We start from the raw sequence: 17344 nt of genomic DNA, 5'->3' as shown, positions 1-17344 counted from the left end.
GGTTACGCGAAGATTGACTCAATTATGGTTCCTAAAAATCTTCAAGAAATGCTGGATTATAAAATTCCACACAATCTAATACGATTTTTATTTATTCAGATCTGTAAAGGCTATACTACCACTGAAGATAAGATTTAATTTGTTCCCACTTTCTTGAAATTTACCTGCAAAACTTAAAAACTGCATGAACATCCGCTGTCTAGTTCCCGCGTAACGATCGCAATAAAGATCTTGTTGCGTCGGTTCACTTTCCGCTGTCTGGCAAAATTCTTATCGCATATCCTTCGATCATTTTACTAAGAAACAGGACGCTATTTTCTTCTCCGCTTAGAAGTAGGTGGTTTCTCGATACGTTTACGTTGCTCTGTTTCGGATGAATTTTTATTTATTGTCTTATTTGTATCCGGCTCGACTCGTCAACCGTGTATTCATGTTCTTAGACGTTTCCGAGTGTTCGAGGACGTCGAGACGAGGTCCCCTGTCACATCCTGGGAAGCCGAAGCTCTCCATTATCTTCAAAATCCCATCTATATACAAACGTTCACTTTCGTTCTTGTGTAAGAACGACAGGTTCTCAAGAATTGAAAGAAAATTTGTGTTTCAGCTGCGAGGGACGCGTGCAAACCTGATCCGTCAACATTGAAACCGTTGCGAATTTGCGTGTGCTCGTAATTCCAAGGAATCGTCCTGCGGCGGCAATTCTCGATGATGCAATTCGAGCAATCATATTACAATATACACATGCGGGCAGGTCCCGAAATTAGTGGCTGTCCGCAACGACTGCCGTTCTTAAACCCGTATGAACGACGCCACTTCGCCAGCAGCGATATACGAGGGGCGCTTGAAATTGCAGGTCTGGATGGAGAAATCAATCAGCAGGTTTCATTTCATCTCTTTATGTATAAACACCTTGTACAGTACAAAACGTAGACGGGAGTCGCTGTACGCTGGCAAACGAGCTTTACGATCGTTTAATTACAGGTAATTACAGTTACGTTGCATCAACGAGGTCCGATTCGAATATAAAATCGTGAACGTCCGGCCGTAAAGTTACAGATCAATTTGTGTCGTGAAAGCTGCTCTCCGCGGGATGACATACGAACAGCACGTTCCCAAACTTAACAGGAAGAAGAGACGTCCGATCGGCACGGTGAAATGTCAAATTATTTACGAAACGTTTGTAGAAAGGTTCTCCATCTTGAAATACTCTAACCTTACAGGAGAACATGACACGCGAACGCCGGGACCACCTTCTTCTTATCAGTTCTTATTTCACTCTTCGCTGTTTCGGATCGAGTTGCAGCGTACAGAGACTTCGAGGGGATCGCGAAGATCGATTGGTTGGTTATTGGTAGTATTGATAAGCCGGCGAGATAGTTTTCTGGTAGACGGGAACGGCTGCGTGGGCTACGGCTGGAGCCAGAGCTTTTCCGATCACGGGGACGGAGCTGTGGACCTGGACATGGTCGAGGCGCGCGGTTTTGATGAGAGTCGGCTGCTGGACCGAGACCCTTTCGATCTTGGTCGCTGGTTCCACGACGTTCACTTCTTGGAGGGTTTCGATAGGCCTGGTGAGGACCACGCGTCTTGTCGACACTCGCTCGTCAGCTGGATCCGCGTTGTCCGGAGCTGGAGTCGCGGACAGAACACGACCCCTCACGCGACCGATCTCTTCCAGTGAGGATTTCGCGAGTCCCAATCGGTTCCCGAAACCAATCTGAACAAGTCATCGTTTTCGTTAGTGAAATGCTCAGTTTTCCTGCGATTCGAAGGCCCGAATTTGTACTAGACTGCGGATTTTTATGCGTTTATGAAGAAATTGGCTAAAACATGTTTTCAGTGTGGAAAGAACTGTTCGTTCAACTCCAGTTTCCCACAATCGCTGCTGAACATTTTTATTTTGCATAAAGATCCGCAGTCTAATTTATAATGCGTGTACTCTACCTCAGCCACGTTGCCGCGCGCGGTCAGCAGCTCGAGCAGCCTGTTCTGATTGTTCTTATCCTCCTCAGGGCTGGAGTTAGGGCTGACGATCACGTTGGGCGAGGGATCATGAGCCACGAAGGGCTCGTTAGAGGCACCGTTCGAGCTGGTTCTCACCTGTGTGCTCTGCGCGCCAGTCTAACGACCAATAAACGTTTATAGCTCTCCATTATGGTTAATATAATCTACTCGCGAGTATCTCTAGATTCTAACCTGCTGCTGTTGTTGCTGTTGTTGTTGTTGTAGCTGCTGTTGTAGCTGTTGTTGTAACTGTTGTTGCAACTGTTGTTGCTGTCCTTGTTGTTGTAGCTGCTGTTGTAGCTGTTGTTGTAACTGTTGTTGTTGGTCCTGTTGCAGGTTACGGAAGTCAGGGTTGTCGATGACAACGCTCTCCTCGTTGGAGCTAGAGGGAGGGGCGGGTGTGGAAGAAACTGCGGGGGCAGCGAAGGATGGAGCGAAGGGTTGACCGATCACCGAGGGAGCGAAGTTGTAGATACCCTGGAACTGTTGCGGATAGTACGATTGGATCAGAGCTGGGCCCTTCTGGATCTTAGAGGTCGGTTGGTCCAGCTCGACCACTGCTGACCCGGCTGGCCGCACCACCACGCGTTCCTCGATGTCGTAGAATTGTTTCTGGAGCGCTGGGCGACGGACCTATTGATAAATCGATTTTCTTAGTAGTCTAGAAAGTTCCCCCTTCTTCCGTGGACTCTTCTTCGTATAGTCTTTGAATTTGAAACGGGTGTGACGCGACAGACCACTTTGGTAGCACCAGCGTCTAGCAAGCTGGCCACTCACCTCGAATTTACGGGTCTGAACGGCCGGCTTCACCACATGCAATTGTTTTTCCAGAAGCGCCGGCTGAGCCTCGATTTTGGTCACCGGAACATGGGACACCGTAGGCACGTGTTTCACGAACGGCACCGCTGCGACTGTCGGTACCTGGGCGGCGGCATACCCGACATGATGAGCCTCGATGTTCGCGGGATACGCGTATGTAAGACCTTGAGGTTCCACGTTGTTGATGTAAGTGACACCTGCCGGGCTGAGGTATGGCATCCTGACGGACACCGTGCTACCGTAGCTACCTTGCAGCAGCGCTGCCGCTATCGTCACGAATACGATCCCTGTCTGCATCCTGGAACGACGGTCGAACCGAAAAATCGTAAAATTCTCGGTATATATGTGACAACGGCGAAGATAAGTGTTTGCTTGTGTACAGCATAAGCATTCAGCTATTTATGAGTGATCAATACATTTATGGGATCATACTATTTATAAGTGTTCAGTACATGGAGTATGTACAAAGCAGATCGTATTAATAACCATTTAGCGGTGGCGCTCAGGCACTATTCGACTTACGCGGTTCTTCGACTTACGCGGAAAGCTCTGCAACGAATTAACTGCGTAAGTTGAGGACTTACTCTATATCTATGCGTACGACTATGTCTATGATAATGAGCGTATTGATGCGATTCTAGGTTTCGGGCAGGTCCGAGTTAGATCCGGACGAAATGTTCAAATGCTGTTGTCGCGACGTTGAATCTTCGATTACCTTGCTCGTCGAGAACCCGTATCAACGAAGGGGTGCAAGTCTCTGTCCTGGCAGTGGCAGCGAACGTTGCTTATATGGTGATGCGGTACCAATGGCGACCCCTTCTCACAAAACAATCTCGTTCCGGTACCCCTCCCATCATTGACAAAGACTTAACACGCCGACCAAAACTGGGTCGATCTACGCCTCATCCTACCAGGTGTTCAATCTTCGAAAAACCTGCTCCCTACTTAGTCGTGGTAGCTGACAGGCTATGATCTCCATCGGCATCGACCAATCATTGAATCTATATCTTTCGCAACGATTAGATCGGACACATTAGCGGTTCACGATCGTGTCCGCTTCGAGATCGAAGCCAGGGCGTTTCCGTCTCGGGTTAAAATCGAAATCAAACTCGGAGAGAAAGCTATTCGACCGGCCAAACGGTTCGACAATGATAAGTCAAATTTTCTTGTTCTTTGACTGTCCACCGTCTATTCTGCTTACGCGAGGTTGTAGGATCATTTATACAATATGTATAGACAGTGGATTTTATGCATTTGTGGGAAAAATTAGTAGGTGCAATTTAAAACAGTAAGAACATTGAAAAAATTTAAAGATACTGCTCTATTATTTTCAACCTATTAAATATATTAGGCCTTTGCAGTCGGAGCTATTTTAACTCGAAAATGAAACATTTCTTCTGACGTAGAATAATTCCATTGTATCTTTTTTTCATTTTATGAATATGGAATTGATGTAACATCTCCTCCATTACTTAAATGTTTTGTAATTGATTAGATACCAATCTATTTAATAAGGTAAACTGTATTTGGAATATGATATAGCAATTTTTAGTGGCGACTCTGAGTCACCACTCGAGTGTGCCAAGGGTCAAGAAATTAAATAAATTTCTATTTGACTCCAATTTATTGTAATTTGAGTAAAAAATTTTATTCTGCATAAATATCCGCTGTCTGGAAATTCTGAAACATTCATCACGCGTCTGACTCGATATTATAGCATAATTATCGTTCGAAATGAAATTTGAAGTTTCCCACCATCAACGTACAATCAATTACGGAAAGACTGTGAAAAACGTTGCTCGACAGGGCCGCCCCTTCTCTTCCCACCCCTCCCCCCCGTGTTTATCAATGCGTTTCGATGCGGTAATTACGAAAATCATACATGAAATTAATTATTGTCGATGGCGCTATTACGCGGCAATGAAGGAGTATGGGACACACAGAGAGGTAGTGGTCGATTACTGGTTTAGGGCACTCGGGCCGATGAAGGTTGCGCAACATTCTCATCTGGATCGTTCGAACGAGTAAAATCTGATCGTCGCTCCCCTTGGGCACATCTGACCTTGTAACACAGGCGGGTTGGGCAAGATTCGATAGTGGAGAGCATCGAGAGTATCGGGAACGTCGAAGGCAGATAAGAATATTACTTATGTATTACCTGATTGCCTTATACTAATTTAAAAAGACTACACGAAACCGCGACACCCACCAACGCCTGGAAGGAATGGAAATATTTTTCGATATTCGCGACGACCTTGATCCGATCCGGCTCGGAACTAGTTTGCGAAAAATCTAGAACGTTGCGATCGTAAGTGACACCAATATTTTCGAGGCGTGGAAACATTAATATATTCGACCGATTGATCCTCGGACAGCGGACCATTCTTACAACTATGTGATTGACGATGTTTAGGACTATTCACTGGTTTATTTAGCAATTTCTGGAAGTCGCAGACATTTCAGTGTTTCTGTTATTCCTAATGTAATAGCTAGACTGCGGATGTTTATGCATTTTCCAATTTTTGTCGACTTTGAAGAAAGTGGAATGAAATAAAATCCTATTTTTAATGGAGAAATTTTCTACAAAATTTTATCGTATTTTATACTCTAGCCTTTTCTGAACATTTTCGTAAGCCATAAATACATAAAGATCCGCAGTATAGTAATATAGCTGTTGATTCAATCGAATCGTCGGATAACCTGACATTCTAGGTTAAAATACCCTGGGAGCCTGCGAGTACTTTGATCGAAGAAATCGCTCGGCTTTCTTTTGGAAGAAACTTCGAGCTTCGATAGGAGAAAATGGAAGGAAACGATTCTTTTCTCTTATTTTACATGGACCCGCGTGATTCGACGCGGGGAATCGGTGAGTGTTGAACTTTACAAGGGGCACACGGAACGCGCGGACACATGGGGAATAACAAACAAATCCGAAAAGCGCATCGACCCAGTTCGCTTTGCTGTTTTCACTTTCGAGCTAGCATAATCGGCCTCCATTCACGCCCGTACAACATTCGTCAATCCATTGACGATCAGCATTACTAATTGTGAGAAACTCTTCGAGCGGATTCGTCCCTTGCGAAACGATTACGATTACGATGATACAATAGGTGGTAATACAGGTATGTCATTCAGCCCCTCATCTACTCATTCCATTCATATTTCTTCAACAAACGTACACTATTTAACTGAGTAAAAAATGTTTGATTTTTGCTAGGTTGTCTGCGAGTGTGCCAACTCTGCTCCACCGTTGTCCATTGGACTCGATAGAACACCCGAAGTGATCCTCCCGTCCATGGTCAAACTGGATCAAAGATGGTGATCGCAATGATTTGTCTAAGTGAAGCCTTAATGCAAAGTTGGGGTTTTTCAGTAGTCAAAAGCGCTAGATAAAAGATCAGTCTAGGCCGCGATGGAAATGAAATCATACAGAATTTTTATTTCCGTTTTGTATTATCCTCGGAAGCCTGGTATTAGCTACCGAGAAAGATTAAGAACAGGAGCAACACCGTGTAGCTTGTAAAAGAGGATTAGTACTGTCGTATGTGTCCTCGTAATCCTCTTGTGTGAAAAAGAGATTGAAATTTGTTCCGATTTATCAGATTGCCATCGATTAATTGGCCGTTAAATTAATCTCTCGGTAGATAGACATTAAACTGTTCCAACAGGATTTCCTTTACGCACACGCACACGCGTACACGTACACGGTGGTCGATCGTTGCTTCTCGTTTTTTGGTTGTTGGCGTATGTTTATTTTTCCTTAATCAGCGGTCTCGTTCCAACGAACCGGGTTGTCTCGTTCTGATCGTCGAAACTGAAAGTGAACCGAAACGAACCGAACCGTCCGCCATGTATTACGTATACGTGCGAACTGGTCGTCCTTCTTTCGCAATACCGTCCACTCACCGAAAGCATAAAAACAGAAAATGTTTTGTTACGCCCGCCAACGATTCGGCTTACCCTAAGTACCTGTATGCTCTTCGGTAGACGGGCTGTCATTTGTCGAGAGGAGTGCTGGGCCCGCGAACCTGTTCAGACATTATCATTTATACATGTTCTACCCTGACCTCCGACATCGAAAGATACTCGGCAATCGTTGCCGATCGTTAACATCAGTTTACGGCTGCGATAAATGTCGGGAATATCGAAAAATCTTGCGAACAATGTTATCTTCGTTTTGCGTTTCGATGATCGGTTACCGAATAGATATATTAGATAAGTAGAATACTAGATAGATAATATGTATAGTGGATAAAGGTACGTGTCCATCTGAGAGTAAACAGGATAATGCATCAGTTCATCGTGCAAAAGCAATTAACGCATATTTTCAGATGGCAGAAGTAGAGGTTTTACCTTGGCCAACAAAAGAATTTACAAAGAATATGTGAGGTCAATATGTTTCTTCTATCGATCATATTTGCTGATAATAAATTTTTAAATGTTTTCGGCGCCAACGGTTCGTTATTTGAGGTCATATTTGAGGTCACAAAAAACAACGGAGGACCAACTAAATACCGAGTTTTCTGGTTAATTAATTAATTTGTAATTACATTCGTAATATTTTTTTTAAGCTCAACCAGGCTCAACTATGCTCGACTCCAAATAAGAATGTACTTACTAGCCGACGAATTTGAGACTCTACTGCGCATATGACTCTAATGGAACTCGTTCATTGGCTAATCCCCCTACTCGTACTCCGCCCACCACGCGATCATTGGCTGACGCCATGAATTTTATGACTGACGCGCAACAACATGCGCAGAACGAGTACACTCTTATTTGGACGGGCAGAAATAGCACGCGTGCTAGTGATTCTCAAGGAATACCCCCACTTCTCCCGACCGCGCGTCTCAATCCCCTTGACGGCCGTAGTTGCTTCGAGCACTTGGGCCGCCACGGGGAGCGAGACGAGCGGCCGGGAGAAGTGGGGGTATTCCTTGAGTTTCCCTTGCCCGCGTGCTATTTCTGCCCATGCCTGGATTAAGTGAACCTATATTTATTTCGCACAAAAATTCCAAATTTTTGTAACATTGATTAATAAACACATTAATAAAAATAATATTATTCAAACACATTATGTAACGAAAGATAGAAATGCTACATGAAACGGACTGTTATATCATAAATTAAGTTTAGCTGCATTTATTAAATATTTATTTATTATACACTTAATCGGCCGAGTTTAGGGAATGATTCTATGCAAGGATCAAATTTCACGTTTCAAATTCGTCGTCGCAGCGACCCCTAATGATCCGTGTCCGGTTGAACGCGAAAGTACGGCGGGTTGCACGCTCCCAGGCGCGGAGCTTCGGCTACGTGCCAGTAGATGGCCACGGAATTTTCTGCTCGGAAATTGTGTAACCGAATTTTGTGTACAGTGAGTACTGAGTACGTCCGACGTTATTTTCAATTGTGAAAGGCGGTAAATATCAACGCATGTGCTCGATATGATTTTTTATGGATAATTTCAAGCACTATTGTCCATTGAAAGAGCGAGGCGACGGTTTTACCGGCGAAAACAATGTTCGACCTGTCCGTGATCTGATTTCGCTGGATCGCAGAACACCGGCGAAGATATTCGCGAACTGCTTTCAGCGTAACAGCGGGCGGATTAACAACAAAGGGAATCGACCCGAGCGGAGAATATCTATTCGAGGAAAATGGATACTCCGGGCAGCAGTTGCCAGTTCCTCTTGGAACGAATTAATGTGCCTGGCAAGATTCTGCTCGATAAACCTGACCACACAGTATGTTTACGATCGTTTGTAAAATCACTCTTATTTTCAAACTCCGCTATCACAGTTCCCGATGCATGTCGTTTAATTGTTCATTCTATCAATATCAGTTCGAAAGTTTGGCATTTACGTAATTGTCGTGAATAACGAAGTTGTATCGATGCAAAAATGAATTGTTTCTAGTATACCTGTGGCAGGGCACAGGACAACGAAATAATATGCGTTAGTTTGACGGTGTCACGACGTCACTGCATATTTTTTCGTAGCAAGAACGAGCTATACGTCACCGACCTAAAGGTATGTCACTGTTATAATTATATATGTTTTCCATCGAAATTTCAATTTATTCTATTTATCTGCCAGGATTTTTATCTTCTTCGCTTCCGCTATCGTTTACCTACGATGCTGCTACGTTTGTTTACTTTCAGAGTTCCAACGGTCTGTACATCAACGGAGTGGTACAACAGCCATATCAAACAACTTCGTTACGACCGAACGATGTCATTGGAGTGGGTTGTCCAGATGTCGATGTCAATGCTATCGATCAGAACATGTTCGCGTACAGATTTCGTTTAATCACAGTAAGATTTAGCCTTGCGTATTCGAGAGATTGGTTATTGTACTTGTTATCTACATTGCCCTGTACTACTATGATTTTAGAAACCAGAGATAACGATCAGTAACGATGCTACCAACCACCTTTCGGAAACAGTATTAAATCAACCTAACGCGTCCACGAGTTGCGCGAGGAACAATGTACCCCATTTGAGGATCAAACGTAAAGTGGAGGAGGATCGTTGCTCTGTACAGGTTGTTCCGAAGAAAAAACCAAAATTAGAGAATCAAGTAGCGGCTTGTTTGAAGGAGGAATCTTTGGAAGGTGATTTTATCCTTTTCGTTTCTTATATTACGTAGACCTACCAAAGGCACCTTCTAAATTTTCATTATAGATCTTCACTTTTTCCATTGGAATTGCAAAAAAAATTATCTACACATTAGCTAGTAGACTAATTCTTCTACCGCCTACAAAAAGCTCAAACTGTCGGGTCCAATTTTGAAAAAGTTATTCATTTTTAAAAGGTGTACGAGTACTTTGTACATCCACTGTATATAAAATAGAATCAAACTGGAGCTGACTATTCAAATTTCAGATCACAGCAATGCGGTGGACGAGAACGATCTCGAGATAATCCATGTTTCGTTAAGTAACAGGGTATCGGAGGAAAACGGTAACAACCAAGGCTCCGAGGCGGAAAATATCAAGTCGAATACTCGCTTGAATCCAACCATGACTGATTGCAATATGTTGAACGCGGGTCATAGCGTAAACGTTGAAAAATGTCCTGAGACGAGCTGCAAAGCGAAGCCCGACGAGCTTGTAAATACCAAGAACTCAGAGTTGTTTGTGTTAAGTGATGTGAATAATAGTGTTAAGGACAAACAGAATTCTATCGGTAGTTGTAAGAGCACCTTTCAGAATGTACAGAAATTGACTGACAATAATCTGTTGAGTAACAAGAATAAGGAGAATCTGTTTATCAGCTCTACTAATTGTTGTGACAAACAATCGGAGGATATTGTCGAAGACAGCAATGCAAGAATCGGCTCGAGAAAAGACGGTAAAACTACTAGCAATGCGAACAGTAAGATTACTCAAAGTAATCAGAACGATGCATCGCCGAGATTGCCTCCAAATTTTGTAAATTCTGGCGAGACGATGATCAAAATGGAGAAAGAGTTGCAACTAACGGACACAGACGAAGATGCAATTTGGAGCACTAACGATGTTCTCGTGCCGACCGTGTCTCCGATTAAATTGAAGCAAGTACAACAACAGCCGAAAACGAAGTTTTCAGAAAAGGATGTTGTTAACTTGAGCGATAGCGAGGATGATATTTTCCCGTGCTCTCAATTGTTCGACATTGGATTCGGTATAAACACATCCATCAAACAGGAGGTCAAGGAAGAAGTGAAAGAAGAGGAAGCAGACGTTGAAAACGAGGGATTCGATCAGCTCGACAATGATGACTTGACGATCATCTCGTTATCGGACAGCGACGACGAAGACAAGAACTGGTTGCGTAGATTGTCTCGTAGTCAAACGTTGACCGAAGACGAAATTAAATCGGAACTGAAAGATGATGACGTGACGAGCCTTGAGCCTGCGCAAGTTTTGGACAAGCCACCGGAGAAGGAAATGGAAAGAGAGAAAGAGGAAGAAATCTCTACGCGTCACGAGGACGAAGACAAAGATGAGAACGCTGACGACGACTACAACGCTGACGACGACGACGACGACGACGACATCAGAACTGCGTTGAGAACGGAAGTTGATTCCGTGGATTGTGCCAGAAGCTTAGTAGCGTCATGCAGCGAGTTCTATTCTATTCTAAGCCAAGAAAACGATTCTCGTCCGTCGTGCAGAACGACAGAATACACAGTAACATCTAGGAAAAAGTCGCTCGAACGAAAAGTGCCTCAGATAGAGCCGCCGCATCTGCCTACCAGGAGAAGAAGCAGCAGTGCCAACAGAGCGAGGCAAGATGCTGAGAAATCTCCGAAGGAGGGACTGTCGAACAAGGAGAAGAAGAAGGAATTGAAAGAGAAAGCTAAGATAGAGGAGTACATGCGAGAGAAGGATCAGAAGAAGCGCAGGGCGCTGAACAAATGGGCGGATTGTCTTCCGATGTCGAAGAAAACGATAAGCCCGCTCACCAAGGAAGCGAAGAAACTATTAGCGGATGACAGGAAGCAGAAGCTGAAGACGATTGCTCTGAAAGAGGCACGATCATCGTTGGAGAAGAATCAGGAGAAGAAACGCATCGCCGCCAAACCGAATGCGAAGATATCGTTAAAATCGCGAACAGACTTGCTCCTGGAAGACACGATTTCCGCGACGAAGTTAGGGGACGCGAAAGAGAAACCGAAATCTGTTAATCGACCAAGAACGTCCGACGGTGTAAAAGGCAAAGCGACGACTAAGGAAACGCCAACGCGACGTCAAAACCTGCCGTCGATCAGTGAGCTTGGCAAGATACCGAAGAAGAGCAACGCAAGCAAATCTAAAACGAATGCTGTCGCTCAAGATGCTCGGGAGGACGTCGCGCTGTCGCAGAGACTGAAAGATATGGAGGTAGCGAAACGCAAATCAACCTCGCCCGTTGTTGCCGCATCGTCGATTCTGAAATCTCCAGAAAGAAGGACGAAGAAGCGCGTGTCTTTCGCCGCGACGATTAAGACTGTACGCGAATACGAAATCGACGAATCGAACGCGTTGAACAGGCTCGCAGGAAAGGACGCGCCTATGCCGAAGAAAGCCATGAAGCAAGAAATGACCAATGACTTTTTGCTGCGTATCTTTAAATGGAGTCCAGTCTGGTTGGAGGAGCAGCAGCGTTTCAACACCACCGCGCCTGTTGTCTGCGACAACGAGCTTCACGTGATGATGACGCATTACAAATCGTACGACGAATACTACAGAGTGATTTCTCCTCTTCTGTTGCTGGAGACCTGGCACGGGATAACGAAAGAGTTTCAAACGATCGACAAGAATCGCAGACGACCCACGCTGATGTGCTCGATCGTCGAGAACTCCATTCAAACGAACACGCTATCCTCGAATCTGCACTTAACTACTTTGATGCTGGAGTTGTTGGTCACGAGAGAAGATCGGGACAAACAGGCGTATCCGATTTTCGGAGACTTGGTGTTCTTCGAGTACACCAGGGTCCAACAAAAGGGCCAGTCGTTTCAGAAAGTGTTCGCTTACGTGAACGACGTTTACGAGACTATACTGTCGGATTGGACGCATTACAACAAGGAGTTGAACCAGTACGTGAAGAAACCTTACGCGTTGATAACGTGTACCGTACTGACGAGGCCCCTGGAGCCAGATATCGTGGTGAATAAAGCCAGAAGATTGAGGAGCGTGACTTATTTGCGGCCGAATCTGCGGCTGGTACAGGCTCTCGAGTATCTTCCTAAGTCACCGGTGATGAATTTGATTTTAAATCCGAAAATCGAGCAGTACCATTTATCCACTGTGCCCATCCACCCCGAGGAGTTAATCACTCGGGACAAGCTGAACAACAGACAGCTTGAGGCTGTGTTTAAGGTGACCGAGACTATAGTACAAAAGCAGGCGAAGCTGTGCTTCATACAGGGACCACCTGGTACGGGCAAATCGAAAGTTATTGTAAATATAGTGTGCCAGGTGTTGTACGGGAAGAACAGATATACGAGCAGCGAGGGCGCGTTAAAGATACTAGTCTGCGCTCCGTCGAACGCCGCCATCGACGAGATCACTTTGAGGTTGTTGCAGATCAGGTCTGGCATGCAGCAGAAGCGATTGAAGATGGTAAGGATCGGCCGGTCGGAGGTGATGCATCCGAAAGTGAAGAACATCTCTGTGACAGAGCTGGCCATACGGGACATGAAGAAAACGAGACCCAACTCGATGAATATTCCAATGGACAGCGTGGAGGAGGAAAAGTCTCGAGTAGAGTCGAAGATCAACGCGCTCAAGTGCGAGATAGCCAACACCCACAAGAAAGACGAGGCTTACAAGAAACACCTGCAAATGAAGCTGGCAGACATGAACTGCAAATACGAGTTGCTGAAAAGCCGGAGGCCGTTGAACGAGATAAAGTCGAAGGAGTTTGTCAGGATACAGCGGGACTTTGAGAACAAGATCCTCGGCGGCGCGGATATCATAACTTGTACCCTGTCGTCCTGTTATAGCAAACAGATGGAGTCCCTTTTCGTGACGAATGGAAAGGGGATTTCGGTCTGCATCGTAGACGAAGCCACGCAGAGCACCGAAGCGGAGACCTTGATACCGTTGATGCTGGGCGTGAACACGTTAGTTTTGGTCGGCGATCCTAATCAGTTGCCCGCTACAGTTCTGAGTACTCAGGCGAAGAGAATGGGACTGGATCAATCGATTTTCTCAAGAGTTCAGAACGCTTTTGAGATGACATCGTGCAATCCCATAATCATGCTGGATACTCAGTACAGGATGCCGCACGATATTTGCTGGTGGCCCAACAAGTTCTTCTACGCTAACAAATTAAAGACAGCCAAACCTCGCAACGAAGATTTCCCGTTTCACTCGTACAGGATATTCCATGTCAATACCATCCAGGACAATGATAACTTCTCGAACACCCATGAGGCCCAATTCGTGGCCAACATGATATACTCGATGCTGACGCACGCCAATCTGGATGGCTGGGAATGCATCTCATATGGCATTCTTACGCCGTACAACAACCAGAAGCATGTGATACTGGCGAAAATTAGCGAAAAGTTAGTACCTGTTTATACTATTGGGTTGGAAGTTTTAAGGGTATAGTCTCGTTTTCAGAATTGCGGAAAGATGGGGGTTTTCACTAGTCATGGGCCGCAATCGCCCTGAAAAGTCCTATTTTTACGTTTACGAGGCATAATTCGCATTGGGCGGCGCAACAGTGCTGCCACTGTTTCGTGACAGTGGCAGCACTGTCGCGCCGCTCAATGCTTCTCGCGGCTCCGCCGAATAATGCAAATTACGCCTCGAAAACGCAAAAGTAGGCCACTTTGACGAGCTCGCGCGCTAGATTGATCTTTTATCTAGCGATTGTGACTACGTAGGGCCCCCTAAATGTGCATTAGCGAGACGAATAGCGTCCGGAGCCGGACCCTTGCAATCTCGTGTACGTATACAGTGTCTAGCGGTGTTGAGTGTGCCACCACACTCTCGCTCGAGCCGGATCTACACCCTTGAATGTCTTAGTCTTAGAGAATCTGCAATCTATGCGATGATACATTTTCTGCAGACTATTATTCAAGAAATGATTAATACCGGAGATGATTTCAGAATGTCGTCGCTGCCAGAGAATCTTAGGAAAAAGATTACGGTCGAAGTGAACACGGTTGACGGCTTTCAAGGACAAGAACGGGACGTGGTAATCATGTCCTGCGTACGAAGCCAGAAAATCGGATTTCTATCGGATAGGCAAAGACTGTGCGTCGCTCTTACGCGAGCCAAACACAGTCTGTTCATCTGTGGAAACTTCAGTGTATTTAATGTAAGTGGATATACTATTGCAACGATATCCGATCAACAATTTCTGCATATAATAACGTAAAACAATTATGCTCGTTGCAGAAAGACACAATGTGGAACTCCTTACTGTCGGACGCAAAATCGCGAAAAGTATATTTTAACGTAAACGCTCAAGCTGATTCTCAGGAGATTAAACACCATGTTATCAAGCGATCTCGTTGTTCACGATAACTATGTACATTTGTAAATCAAGCATTATCTATAGTTCACCTGTTCCTCTGTGAAAACTATGTAGATTGTTATTCATTTTTCTACGTCATTGATTTATAAACAAATACATTTTTGTAATCTTTTTGTATCTTTCCACTCTCACTACTATCGCCTTTTCAGCGGGGCCTACAGTTTATAAAAGGTGGGTTCCGAACCACCTTGGGTCACCACAGTTTTTTTAAAAGGCACATGGAATATTTCCAGAGGTGCCAGCATCGGGGATTGAACCTGCGACCACGGAGTCCGCAAGTTCCGCAGGCGCGCGCTACACCAACTGAGCCACTGCGAGCCCTACTAGAACCCAGTTTTAATCTGGATCAAACATCAGTTTCTCCCTTGTGCTGCGGCAGAAATGTTGCGCATTTCTGGCATCACTGGTACCAGGGAGCCACTGCGAGCCCTACTAGAACCCAGTTTTAATCTGGATCAAACATCAGTTTCTCGCTTGTGCTGCGGCAGAAATGTTGCGCATTTCTGGCATCACTGGTACCAGGTACCAATATAAAAAAAAACCCAATTCCACACAAAAACATTGTTAAATACCTTGGTCTACATATAATAAGGTAATGTACATGTAGATATCCAGTTAAACAAAGCATGCGCTGCTTTTAAATCAAACAGTAGACTTTTCCACAACATAGAGCTAAAACCATATATTGTACATTGTAAGACCTATAATATATAATAGCTTACGCAGCCCCGGTTTGGTGGAACACTAACCATACTACAATGGAAAAAATTAGAGTTTTTGAAAGAAAGTGTTTACGAGCTTGTAATAATCTATATAGAACTAAAATTCAGATTGGCAACATTATGTGTTAAAAACACAACTCTTTATGACATTATTGACATTTTCCTTCCCCGACTTATCAGACTACTTTAGTAAATTATCGCATATGGACAATCACCTTCACCAAACGACTTCACGTAGATAACTTACCACAGGCTACATATCTCCTCAAATATTCCTTTTCTGTGACAAGACTGGACTTATTCAAGATGAAAATAATATACCTATGTATAATATATCATTAGCGTCGTAATAAAGCCAATAAACGTATAGCATATAACAGTGATGTATAGCACAAATGGTATACATACATACATAGATACTATGCGTATGACCTTCATTCTCATCTTTTGTTGGCAGAGAGTCAGTCGATTTCGTTCGAGAAATCTTTTCGAAACCTCGAAAACGAACATCTCTACCAGGAGATCATGATTCTGCAAGAGGTATGAATGGGTATGAAGAGGTAGTCAAGAGGTAGTCGAACCATGGACCTACTGTATCCGTGGATGGTTAAATATTCAATGAAATTGTTATTCAAGGGCTAAAAAAATTGGTGGGTGTATACTGGAGAATCCTCTGTGTCTGTATTGTACAATAAAGATAATTTATTCATGCAAAATGAAAAATATTGGATATTCATTACAGCAGCAAATGATTCGTGCCGCTTTTCCCATAAGACGCAATGTCAATTCCGGCACGAATTATTTGAGTTTCGTATACGTACTTACAGCGCCATCTAGCGGCAAAATGCTCAAACTATTAGCCAAATGTTACCGACAGAGCGGGCCAAGCTGGTAACAGCGCCATCTAGCGACAAAACGCTCAAACTCTTAGCCAAATGTTACCGGCAGAGCAAGTCAGACCGGAAACAGCGCCATCTAACGGTAGATTGGGAAACTAACGGTTTGATTTAGTTCCAAATGTACCGCTAGATGGCGCTGTTTCCGGCCTGACTTGCTCTGTCGGTAACATTTGGCTAACAGTTTGAGCGTTTTGTCGCTAGATGGCGCTGTAAGTACCTATACGAAGCGCAAATAATTCGTGCCGGAATTTGCATTACGTCTTATGGGAAAAGCGGCACGAATCATTTGCTGCTGTAATGAATATCCAATACTTTTGATTTTTCATCAATAAATGTAAATATAATGTGTCGGAGAATAAATAATAACCAATTAATTTCTCTGGCAGAATTTACCGAAAATTGTTACGGTTAGAAATTATTTACAGATATTTATGCAAGTTCCAGCGACAATCAGAATTGATTGTGCCACCTACATTGACCTACATTCTGGGCATAGACATATAGAGATAGACTGCGCGGCCTGTACGAAGCGCTGAAGCCCACAATGGCGGCAAAAAACAAAAATAAAACATCAATAAATACATCAATTAGAAAGAGAGCGCTATGGACCCCGGCTAATGCTCTCTCTCTCACTCTTTGTACCGCGCGCCGCCATTGTGGGCTTCAACTCGCCCATAAGACGGCGCAGTCTATCTCTATATGTCTATGATTCTGGGCTCATTTCATACGGCTCCTGATCAGTGTTACCAGACAGGGGTAATCGAAAAGGAATCGGGGGGAATACAAGTACCCCCCTCTCTGATGACCAGAGTAATATGTGACACCAGAGAGGATATGAAAGTGCTCACAAGTCAGACCCGGGCGAGAGCACTCTCTTA

The 17344-nt window shown here is 44.3% G+C and overlaps 3 protein-coding genes across 4 annotated transcripts; 2 read left to right on the top strand and 1 right to left on the bottom strand.

The window, feature by feature from the left end:
- Positions 1-880: 880 nt before the first annotated feature.
- LOC143215564 (uncharacterized) lies at positions 881-15936 on the bottom strand. 2 transcript variants are annotated; one of them, XM_076437795.1, is made up of 5 exons: positions 15815-15936; positions 2782-3121; positions 2197-2637; positions 1945-2121; positions 881-1717 (listed from the first exon to the last, which is right to left on the bottom strand). In XM_076437795.1, the coding sequence occupies exons 2-5, from the start codon at positions 3118-3120 to the stop codon at positions 1346-1348; spliced, it is 1329 nt and encodes a 442-aa protein (XP_076293910.1). In that variant the 5' UTR covers position 3121; positions 15815-15936; the 3' UTR covers positions 881-1345. The 2 variants fall into 2 exon arrangements, with proteins under 2 accessions (XP_076293910.1, XP_076293909.1); XM_076437794.1 differs by lacking the exon at positions 15815-15936 and adding an exon at positions 3539-3830.
- LOC143215567 (uncharacterized) lies at positions 1445-7637 on the top strand. Its single transcript, XM_076437797.1, has 3 exons — positions 1445-3390; positions 3465-5945; positions 6041-7637. Exons 1-2 carry the CDS (start codon positions 3283-3285, stop codon positions 3681-3683), a joined length of 327 nt encoding a protein of 108 aa, XP_076293912.1. The 5' UTR covers positions 1445-3282; the 3' UTR covers positions 3684-5945; positions 6041-7637.
- Positions 8138-14952, top strand: Setx (probable helicase senataxin). The gene is made up of 7 exons (XM_076437790.1): positions 8138-8570; positions 8742-8855; positions 8987-9139; positions 9219-9438; positions 9710-13865; positions 14416-14626; positions 14707-14952. The coding sequence occupies exons 1-7, from the start codon at positions 8484-8486 to the stop codon at positions 14833-14835; spliced, it is 5070 nt and encodes a 1689-aa protein (XP_076293905.1). The 5' UTR covers positions 8138-8483; the 3' UTR covers positions 14836-14952.
- Positions 15937-17344: the final 1408 nt, after the last annotated feature.

This window comes from Lasioglossum baleicum, chromosome 14 (genome assembly GCF_051020765.1).
Source record: "Lasioglossum baleicum chromosome 14, iyLasBale1, whole genome shotgun sequence".
Lineage (NCBI taxonomy): Eukaryota > Metazoa > Arthropoda > Insecta > Hymenoptera > Halictidae > Lasioglossum > Lasioglossum baleicum.
The sequence above is the reverse complement of the archived record's forward strand: the minus strand, read 5'-3'. Positions and strand labels throughout refer to the sequence as shown.

Bases quoted from the DNA above. Each gene is read 5' to 3' on its own strand.
- Setx (XM_076437790.1), top strand. From the start codon at position 8,484: ATGGATACTCCGGGCAGCAGTTGCCAGTTCCTCTTGGAACGAATTAAT. The intron at 8,571-8,741 runs GTATGTTTACGA...AATTGTTTCTAG, and splicing joins TCGATAAACCTGACCACACA to TATACCTGTGGCAGGGCACA. The intron at 9,439-9,709 runs GTGATTTTATCC...TTCAAATTTCAG, and splicing joins GAAGGAGGAATCTTTGGAAG to ATCACAGCAATGCGGTGGAC.
- LOC143215567 (XM_076437797.1), top strand. From the start codon at position 3,283: ATGTACAAAGCAGATCGTATTAATAACCATTTAGCGGTGGCGCTCAGG. The intron at 3,391-3,464 runs GTAAGTTGAGGA...ATGCGATTCTAG, and splicing joins CTCTGCAACGAATTAACTGC to GTTTCGGGCAGGTCCGAGTT.
- LOC143215564 (XM_076437795.1), bottom strand. From the start codon at position 3,120: ATGCAGACAGGGATCGTATTCGTGACGATAGCGGCAGCGCTGCTGCAA. The intron at 2,122-2,196 runs GTTAGAATCTAG...ATTGGTCGTTAG, and splicing joins AACAGCAACAACAGCAGCAG to ACTGGCGCGCAGAGCACACA. The intron at 1,718-1,944 runs GTAGAGTACACG...TGACTTGTTCAG, and splicing joins CGCGCGGCAACGTGGCTGAG to ATTGGTTTCGGGAACCGATT.